Genomic DNA, 10,255 nt, shown 5'->3' on the forward strand with positions numbered 1-10,255 from the left:
GTCATACACTTAAGGCACTAACATGTCAGAATAAAAAGTCTTAAAGTTTAGTTAAACCATACTTTGTTGGAAACCAGCACCAAAGTGTTTTAGCTCTACAGTAAAATGAAAATCAAATTTTGAATGAAAAAGAAAAACAAAATCCTTCTGTTACTTTTGCTCCCTCAACATTGATAACAATATAATGCATAGTTTTCCCATGATTTGCAGCAAAGATTCATCATTTGTGGCAGTAAAAATAAAAAGGGAGTGAGAGAAACATTTTTATAAATAGGTCCTGTAACATCTTCCATTTCCAAAACAAATAAACTAACACTAGTTTCAGGAAATCCTATCTATAAATGCACAGTTCCCTTTGGAAACAACTACAGAAGGAACAACCAAAAAAATAAAGGTTTGCATATAAAACGAACTGCAATAAGAAAACAAAAGAAAGCATATAATGCCCTTAGAATCATTTTCAAACTTGAAAGCGCTATGATGACTTAAAGAAAAGGTAAAGAAGGCAGTTTGAACCCTTTTTAAACACATTTCAAAGCAGAGGGGGAAAACAAGCTGGTGAGTTTCAATCCAGCCTGAGACCGAATTCAGCGTTTAAATGATTCTACAAAACTTACCTTAAACTCTTGTATAAAAAAAGCTAACTTACAAAAATGATATGGTTGTATTGTAGTGGATTGGCAACACATTAGAACAAGCAAAAACAGGTCTGAAAAAGAACAGTGACATGAAGAAGCAGTCAGCTAACATAATCAAAGATGTCACCAAAGGTGGAGTTTTGTACCTGTCTAAGTGATGTGATTTGTAAACATTTAAATTTTTAGTATGGCGAAAGTAAAAAAGTCATAAAAGAGGATAAATACAAATAAAATAATAAGAAACACAAAATCCCTCGGAAAATCTTACAAAAGAGATTAAAAAGACATCAGAGGATAGTGTAGACAAGTTTTTGGAAGCAGTATTAAACTTTGGCAACCCAAATGTGCTGGTTTTTCTTTTTTTTTTCAAGGCAGTGTTGTGGACTGGCTGGAAGGAATGGCAGAAGGCCACTGGTTACACTGGTCATAATGAGGTGCACTTCAGATCTTCAAAGTCTTCACATGAAAGCAGAACTAAGAGAGAGAATGGAAAAGGACGGGTTAACATAAAAACAGCAGAGGTTCCTTTTAATTATCCAACTAAACAGACTACATGCGACATTATCACCTACTTCTTACGGTCCTTGTCTTTCTTGCCGTTGACCGCGAGGCTCTGGCCCTGCAGCAGCTGAGCTGCAGTTTTTCTCTTACTGAATGAACTCAGGTCTTCGTCCAAAAGGCGCCTCTTCTCCTCCAGAGTTGCTTTCTCATCGGCATGCAGACGCTTCAGCTGCTCAAAACGACTCTGCAGCTAAAATAGAAGAAAAACTAAAGTTTTAGAAAACAAGTAATATGGAAATGGCTTTTCTTTCCTTCATGCAGAGAGCAAAAAATAACCTTTTATAAAATGCCAATCCAGCAGTTATACATTGTCAGCCACTTTATTTAGATGGTTTCCTTTTCTATAGAGTAGTAAACATACATACTGTCGGTTAGCAAATACAGCAACCCACCTCTCTTTCAGCCTCCTTCAGCTCTGCTTCCTTCTCCTTCACCCTCTGAACAAAAACCTGCCGCATTTCATCCTCTCTCTTCTGCAGCTCAGCCAGGAACTCCTGACGCTTGGCCTCATACGTCTGCTGCAAACTGTGGATACAAAATGCGTCAAGGAAGTTGGCAACGTCCGCCAGGTGCTGGGGTGTGCGTGTGTGCGTGTGTGTGTGTGTGTGTCAGAGCATGTGAAGTATGGTGGAGCGCAGAGCAGTTTTCAATTCAAAGGCTGGAGCGAGGATTTTGCTCCGCCCCAGTTCGCTCCGATGCGCTCATAACATCAATTAAAATTGTTGGATTGTAAAATTTGTAAAACAACATTTATTTGATTGAAGTGTGATTTTGTTCAGCAATAATTAAATGGGCAACACGGGGCAACATGAATGGAGCGAGGTGTTAAATAAGACAATACATCATTAAATCAAACGCCGTTTGTCCCGGGCCCTGGCATCATTACATGGAGGAATAAAATCAGAAAATGCCTTCTCCTGAAAATTTGAGCGAGCTTGGAGCGATTTTGCTGGAGTGGCAGGAAAATTAAGGTGAGCGTGGAGCGGATTTTGAGCGGAGCGTTCTGGGACAACTTTGAATGGCAGAGCGAATGAGCGAACATCCTCCTGAGCGGGGAGCGGGAATTGTGCGGCGCTCCGCTCCGTTCACATGCTCTGGTTTGTGCGTGTGGATTGTTTACCTGACAGGTTTGCACTCGGGGTCGGTGTCCTTAAAGCCCATCTCCTCCAACTTGCAGCGCCGGTAAAGTTCGTAATGGCGTGTGTGGGTTTGCTCTCTCAGGTCCTCCATGTTTACACAAATGAGCATCTCCCTCAGCTTCACGAAGTCGCAGTGCTGCTCGTTTTCCACTAGGAGATCATTTGTGAACAATCAGGTTGTTTCAGCTGCCTTAATACAGTAAAATCACCACAGCTTAGTGTTACGGTAAATCCAAACAGTCTACCTTGAACAACGCCCCATGGATACTGGCGAGCTTTCACCATCTTATTGCCAACACACACCTCCTCTGTGCTGCCTACGACAGCAAACGGGAGATGGCCCTAAAAATGTAGAGAATTTACTTAGTTATGGCAAATAAAATTAAATCATGCCAAAGCTTCACAGCATAACAGATGAAGTCATTTTAAAAACAATAAAACTTGTTCACTTTCTAATCTAAATATCAAAGCACAAAATGGGTCTTTGAACACATTAAAGCTTCAAAAAGGAACTTTTTTATGCTAAAGTAAAAGTTGCGTGTTATTTATCAGGTCTTATGTATTTATCAGCTTTAAACCTCCTAGGTCTTTGATAGAAACCTATGAATCCAGGTCAATATTTCTTACATTCATGGTGGTGTTGACTTTGGCCACGGTTTCGTCGTCCAGAGGAAACTGGTAGATCTGCACGCCGTTGCTGACCAGTTCGCTCATGATTTTGATCTTGAATTTGTGCAGCTCGCTCTTACTGATGGTGTCTGCCTTGGCAATAACTGGAATTATGTTCACCTGAGAGAGAGGAGGGGGGAGAGTCACTGCTGATTAAAAGACAATATAATAATAAGAAATCGCTCCATGGAGTCAGAAAACGAAATCAAAGCAACACATCAGTGCTAGCAGAGTCTACAATGCTGATTGGTGAGGCGTTAAAATCAAGGAGTCGTTGCTAATCAAAGAGGAACGATCAAACAATTAAAGTGTTAAAACTACCGCATTTATTGAGCACTATTAAACTGTAATCTGCTAAATTAAATATTTTCTCATATCTAATTTTCTTCTGCTTAAAAACCCTGTTAGATCCAGAAGTGATCACACCTCATAGAAAGCAATCTTTCTGTTACCAACAGCAAATATAAATAAAACATGAAAAAAAAAACTGATTTGAATTTGTTTAAAAGGAGTCTGGGCCTGCAACTACAAATTATTTACTAATTAATTATTCTGTGGGCATTTTTACAAAGATCTGTTAATAATCAGTTAGTTTACATATAGTGTTTTAAGTCCCCATGTTTGAATCCCAGTTGAAACAGGAACATTGTTGCTTGTTCTGATGAGTAAATCATAATGACTGTGTGATGGTGACCCTTGAATAACAGAGCAGCTGAAAGGACACAAACTACAGAACACATTTACAAACTTAGGTTCTTATTTTAAATGTGTGAAATGTTTAAGGCTGCAGCTAAATATTATTTTGCTAATCAATTAACCTGTTAATTATTTTATCGATTAATCAATTAACAATGGGACAGAAAAAGATTCCTTTACGAAGATTTTTTTACAGAATTAAAGCAGGTGAAGCTAAATTTTTCCACTTGAGTTCTAGATGGAGCATATTGACAAAGACGAAAAAAAAATTGTATCTCAATTTTGGTATAATTACTGCTCTAAGTGGGTTCCTCTGTGAGCTAAAGACATGTTTTAGAGGCTATATACTCTAATTAATTAATTAGATGATTAATTCAATAATTGATTAAATAGGATTAATAAGATTTTTTCCACTCTAGAAATGTTTATATATATTTTATACCATTCTGGCTTCATTACTCCCCTGAGTGGGTTGATCTTTCAGCTAATGTCCTTTCTTGGAGTCTATTCACTCCAGTGGACAACAATTCAGCTACTAAATTGGTTGACGATTGATTCAGTTATTGATTCATTTAATTTATAGTCTCAGCCCCAAAGGAGATCACCTTAACGATAATATAAGAGGCTTAATTTAACTTCTTTGATTTAAACAACCTGAACCTTCCTTCTGAAACTAAAACTGTTTTCAGATGTTTGTTATATAAAACATCTTTCCTGTGTTGTTTCAGGCCTTCCAGTTCAATCTGGTGCCAAAGTCATCCCACATTCCTCCCTGTCATCTCGCCGTCCCACAGAGGAGCATTGGAATGAGCTGCTGCCACTGGGTCAGACCACACAAACACACACACACACACACACACACACACACTGATCGTGGTGGCGAAACTAAACGATCCAGGGAGATCTATTCCAACAGCTGCCTGAGCGACTGACTGTCCGTCACTACGGTGGACCCAACAATTGGCTCTGTGTGTATCCGTACAGTGACACAAAAGGACAACTTGAGTGCGTGTGAGGTGGTTACAGCACCCCCACCCCCCCTTCTAATCCTTTCATACGCAAATCCAGAGTTATTGCCACTGCAGAGCAACAAAACCACACAGAAACACACTCAAACAGGACAACACACAGAGAGAGCATGGGAAAGTTTCTGACCACTTCAAGACGGGTGGGGTGGGGGGGGACTGATAGAGATGCTCTCCAAACATTCACACCATAAAACCACCACAGCATAGTTTTATTATGCTCTCATTGGTTCCCCTTTTCTCCAAGACCCATTGGTTTGATGCTGTTTTATTTATCTGACAATTTGTTCATTCACTAGAAATCTCAACATTTCACTTTTGATCAAAAACAAAAATGAGGTTCCTCTTGGATGCATGTTTCCAACTCCTTTAAACATGGAGAATGTTTGATAAACGTCTGAGGTTTAATTAAAGCCTATTCAAGCAGCACTGTCCACTAAAGTCTGATCCATTTTTTACCTTAGATGTCTTTATCTTTTTTTCTATAAAACATGTCTGGCTAAGTGGATAGCTTCATTGACATTCCGACCGAGTCAGCGTAGGACGTTAAAGGGTAGATTATACTTCTGCAACCGCACACATCAAATATCGCTTGAGTCTGGTCGTGAACCAGTTTTGCTGGTACGCTTCTGAACCGTCGGTCTGGAATTTCTAGGGATGCACAGCAGTTTCCTGCCAAAGCACAAGGGGGAGCCTATTTGGGAAGTCGCGAAAACTTTGGCGGATGGTCATGAGAACTTTGGCGGTGCCGGCTGGAGTGTTTATCTTTCAAAAAAACAATAGCGCATCTGCAAGATATCAAGGTCACGGAGATGGATCTAGAGTTGCTAGATATCAAAGAGGAACAGGTTCTTAATGGAGATGGTAAAAAGACAAAGGAGGATGCGTAGCTTGTCCATTGTAGTTGTTCCTCGGTTTTTAAACATGGCGCACCCCAGCACTGAATCGAGAAGGACGACCACGCAGACAGCTGGAAAGGCATACCAAGAACCAATCACAGCTGCTTTTTGTCTGCATACTTCCGCTTGAGGTCTGTGCGAGTTTGCAACCGTCCGACACATAGTCAGGATTTTTTTGAGGTGCGCAACGCTGGTTGCAGAACCTCTGCACAAGAGGCGTGGTCGTGCAGAGAGACAGATTTGACGGCTGCAGAGGCTATGCATCAGAAGCATAAATTGGCCTTAAAAGACAAAAACCATGAAGCTGCATTTACCTGCAGCTTCAATGTGAATTGTCCAGTCTGCTCCAAGTGTTCTGGAGCAGAAACCATGAATCTCTGAGTGACAGCGGAGATGTTGCTCTTCTCTTTTCAAACAGAGTTTAATGTCGATCCAAAGGCTAAATAATCAGTGGGTTATTTCTTTCAATCTCAGCACCAAGTTTGTGGAAGTTCTGCATAAACACAAAGGCTGGAAGGATTCCAGGATTTCCACGTTTCTGATTCCAAATGTTATATTTTTAAACCCTAAGATTTGGGATGATTACTTTTCTGATTTTTATGGGAAAATTGTATAAAAAGTCTGAAACATTAGAAGAATAAAAATTTTTTTACAGTTATTTAAATTACAGATTATCTTCTTTAGAAAGCAGGAGAGAACATTTAATCCTGCAACACAACAACAACAAACACTTTTCCTCTTCTATCCAAACTACTATATATGACTTCTAAGCGCTTTTGGTGAGTCCCATACTCTAAAGATTCATGTAAAAATAAAGAACCCTGAATAATTGAACTGAAATCATCAGAATGTGTTCATAGTGAAGCCTAACAGCTTGCTTAACTTTCCGATAAATCGACAAAAATTTCTTAATTCTCATCCAAAGGATAATTTGGTCAGGCCAAGTTTTCTTTTTGTTGCATTTGCAAGATAAAATCTGCCCACAAAAGGGGGGGGGGGGTTGATGAATACACATATGCTGACAAAGAATAAGGCCACTAAACTGAGCAGGGCTATAATAGGAAGACAGGTATCAAACAAAGTTGTTTTATATCTAAACACATTAAGGTTTCTCATGCAGTGGGGACAGGAGGGTGGACCAGACCAACACCTTATGCCAGCGTACATGTTTGTTCACTCCGCCGCTCACTGAGTTCATCACTTGAAACATCAGGCAGAATTTAAACATAAAAAAAAAAAGCTTAAGTCCAAATCCAGCTGACTGCAACATTTAACCAACTTAAAAAACTATAGATATCAAAACAACCACAAAGTGAATTCAAAAATATCTGCATACTTTAATGGAACTTAAAAAAAAAAAAAACTGTTCATTTTCCAGTGGTTCTATTGTCCGTCCTTCATGTCCGCTTCTCTTTTATTCATTCACAAAAATCTTACTAAATCATAGTGTGCACTTATCATTTCCACTCCAGCTCAGCTCCTCTGCCTTTTGTGATGTCATCGACCCAAACATGCATACATTAGAAGTTTTCTTGTGTCACTTTTTAAACATTTTCTGAATTCTTGCACTAGAAATTCAAACTTTGTCACCTTTTCTGCTTAAAGTGATCAGTAATCTTTCCTAAAAACAAATCATGCAGGTTTATTTCCTACCTTGCTGTCCAGCTTCTTCATTGTTACAAGGTCCAGAGATTTGAGCGAATGGCCCGAGGGGGAGATAAAGTACAGACAGGCGTGCACTCGGGAGTCATGGTAGTTGTGCAGAGAGCGCTTGATTTTTAGCTCCTCCTGAAGGTAAGTCTCAAATTGCTTGTCAATGTAGTCCACCACTGGCTGATAGCTACAGGAAATAAAAAGTTAAATCACGTTGTCACTACATTGTAAAAAAAAAAGTTACTTTTACTGTATGACAAAGACCCCCCCACCCCTTCGCTGACAAACCTTTCTTGTTTGTTCATCTGGTCCCCAAAGCCAACAGTGTTGACCACAGTGAGACGAAGTCTGACGTTGCTTTCCTGCAGGTCGTAGGTTTGGGCCCGCAGCTTCACTTGAGGTTCAAAATGGGATGACTCAAAGTTCTCAAAGTTGGTGTTAAATAGGGTGTCCATCAGTGTAGACTTGCCGATACCGGTCTCACCTGGAGGAGGAAAAAAAACATCTGAATATTTCAGAGATTTCTCTCATGTGCCAACTGGGATTTTTTTTCTGTTTTCTTTCCTTTTGGAATGAAAACTGAATGCAGCACTTTTGAAATTCAATAACAAACTTCTTAATTCTGATATACATCTTGAATTTTGTATTTATTGGAACAACATTAGAAAAAGATAAAATTACTAGTAATATTATGAAGTAGATGTGTATGATATAGTACCGATGCAGAGAATATTGAAGCAGAAGCCCTGTGTGATGGACTTGTTGACAAGCTGATCTGGAAGACTGTCAAAGCCTACATGGCCAGCGAGGGACAAAGGCCGGGTTCCTTGATCCTGTCGAGGAAATTACACAGGAAAAAGATTAATTTAATTATTTTGAAAATCAGACAATTTTTCAGTTCATGTTTTTCTAACGTCTGTGACAAAATGCCAAAGATAACAGTTTGACATTTTGAAAAGTTGTTTCTATTTTAATATTTCACAATCCATTCATCGTTAAACTAAGAGAAAAGGGAGGGAAATGACAGGTCAAACATGGGATCTGCAAATACTTGGCAAGTATGTCTGGAGGAAATTAAGATATTTCCTGTAAAGTCAAACTCTGTCCTCTCTGACATTTTAGTGAACTAACAGAAAACATACTTTGGGCTGCCAGTAGCAAAACACCAAAACACACTTAGTAAGTAAACACATTAACCTGTCTTTAGTGCATATAACTGATTCATTTTAAAGCTTTGAAGGGCTTTGATTTAACCTTTCATGGACAATTATCTGATGTTTGTCTTACAGAAAAAAAACAGTACCCCTAAAAAAGGCAACATTCAACTTTTATTGTCAAAACCTTGTTTCATTGCATAAAACTTAAAGCAAATTGTCAAATTACAACAATATCATGTATTTAAGAAAAAAAAAACAGTTAAAAAAATTCTCAAAACAGTTCCTAAGGTTTTAAAGTATATATTGCCAATCACATTAGTCTAAATCAGATACATAAGTGATTAAAAATAGATAAAATTGCACACTACATGTCAGAGCAATATACAACAGTAAATGCTTGTTAAATTAAAAACAGATATTTTTCACTCCTGTAGGTTCCAGTTTTAAGAATCCCATATACAAAGTGCTATTATCATCTTTTTTCTCCCATTACTGGATCTTTGGTCAAAGCAAAATTTTTGCTGACAGTAACATAGTTTTAATGCAATAAAGCCATATTAGATTTTGTGATTGGGGTCGATAAAATTCTGCATTCAATTACTTTTTTTGGTTAATAACTAATCTCTGAACCTATAATCAATAAATACACTTAAGAGTAATCACTGAAAAGCTCCCTTTATTAAATGATATTACTTTTTAGACAGTGTACATGTTTAGTATTTTATCAACACCCTGAAATAGTCCAATACAAGTTTCCACTCTGCATTTTATTTTATTCAAATAATGGTGGTTTAATGCAGTGCAAGACCCTCTGCCCTTATCAACTGTCTTTAGTTAAGATGCCTCTAAATGGCTAATTTTATTCTAACCTGTTTTATTTATACGGTTCTCTTTACTTACAAGATGTAACTAACTTTTAAACAAGTATGGGAATATTAACGTTTCTTAACAACAGTACTTCTATTAAATAAAGCTCAGTTTAAAATTCTAATATCTAAAAATAAGGATTTCCTGACACTTCAGTGTTATGCTAACAAGCTAGCTCTTTGTTTTGTTAAAGGAATATCAACTGCATCTTTATTGTCAAATAATGATAAGTAAATTGGTCAAAAATAATATGTATAAGTCCGTGTGTAGTTTAGCTGCGTTGTTATGAGCTGCTTTAAACTTTTATTATTTCCTGGGACGATTTAATGCTAACGTTAGCTAACTTAATTAGCCACAGGACACTCCCTGTTCGAATGTCAAGAACATTCCTCTTTAAAACACAAAATAAAATAATCCTCACCGGCTGACGAGCAACATCCGAGGAAGCCATGTTTAAAGGACTTCAATACCCTAAAGAAATAAAAGAATATATTTATATAAAAACTGAAAGAAAGAAACTTTCACCCCTCAGATTCTTTCCAGGACTGCCTATGCATCTACCGTCGACAACTAGACAGACGAGACCAATCCAAACAATTGGGGGGATTAAGGAATATTGTGCTTCTTCTAAAGTTGTCTTGAAAATGCGGTTGCCCTTTAATATTTCTAACCAGATGCCGTATGTTATTTAACATATATTAACATTACATGTACCGGAGTATAAGTCCCGAAAACGCGAAATCACTCGGTCAACTCAAACCTGCGCACACCTTTTTGTAAAGTGGTACAGACCGGTTAGTTTTCCCAGGCGCTCCCCATTCCTGTGACATGTTGCAGGTTCAATGAAAAAATTAAGGAGAGTAAGGAAAAGGATTAGGGCCACTAAAAAAACAAAACAAAAAAAGTTAACTGATTTTAAAACTTTATTTCAGTATAATATGAGAAAAAAAT

General features: G+C 38.0%; 1 protein-coding gene across 1 annotated transcript; it reads right to left on the reverse strand.

Annotated features, from left to right (window-relative positions):
- Positions 1 to 996: 996 nt before the first annotated feature.
- On the reverse strand, positions 997 to 9,890 carry sept10 (septin 10). The gene is made up of 10 exons (XM_015383833.1): positions 9,726 to 9,890; positions 7,999 to 8,113; positions 7,569 to 7,764; positions 7,281 to 7,467; positions 2,966 to 3,127; positions 2,584 to 2,680; positions 2,320 to 2,488; positions 1,592 to 1,724; positions 1,211 to 1,389; positions 997 to 1,112 (listed from the first exon to the last, which is right to left on the reverse strand). Exons 1-10 carry the CDS (start codon positions 9,753 to 9,755, stop codon positions 1,097 to 1,099), a joined length of 1,284 nt encoding a protein of 427 aa, XP_015239319.1. The 5' UTR covers positions 9,756 to 9,890; the 3' UTR covers positions 997 to 1,096.
- Between the last annotated feature and the right edge of the window lie 365 nt (positions 9,891 to 10,255).

Source organism: Cyprinodon variegatus, unplaced genomic scaffold, assembly GCF_000732505.1.
Source record: "Cyprinodon variegatus isolate N-32 unplaced genomic scaffold, C_variegatus-1.0 Scaffold295, whole genome shotgun sequence".
Classification (NCBI taxonomy): domain Eukaryota; kingdom Metazoa; phylum Chordata; class Actinopteri; order Cyprinodontiformes; family Cyprinodontidae; genus Cyprinodon; species Cyprinodon variegatus.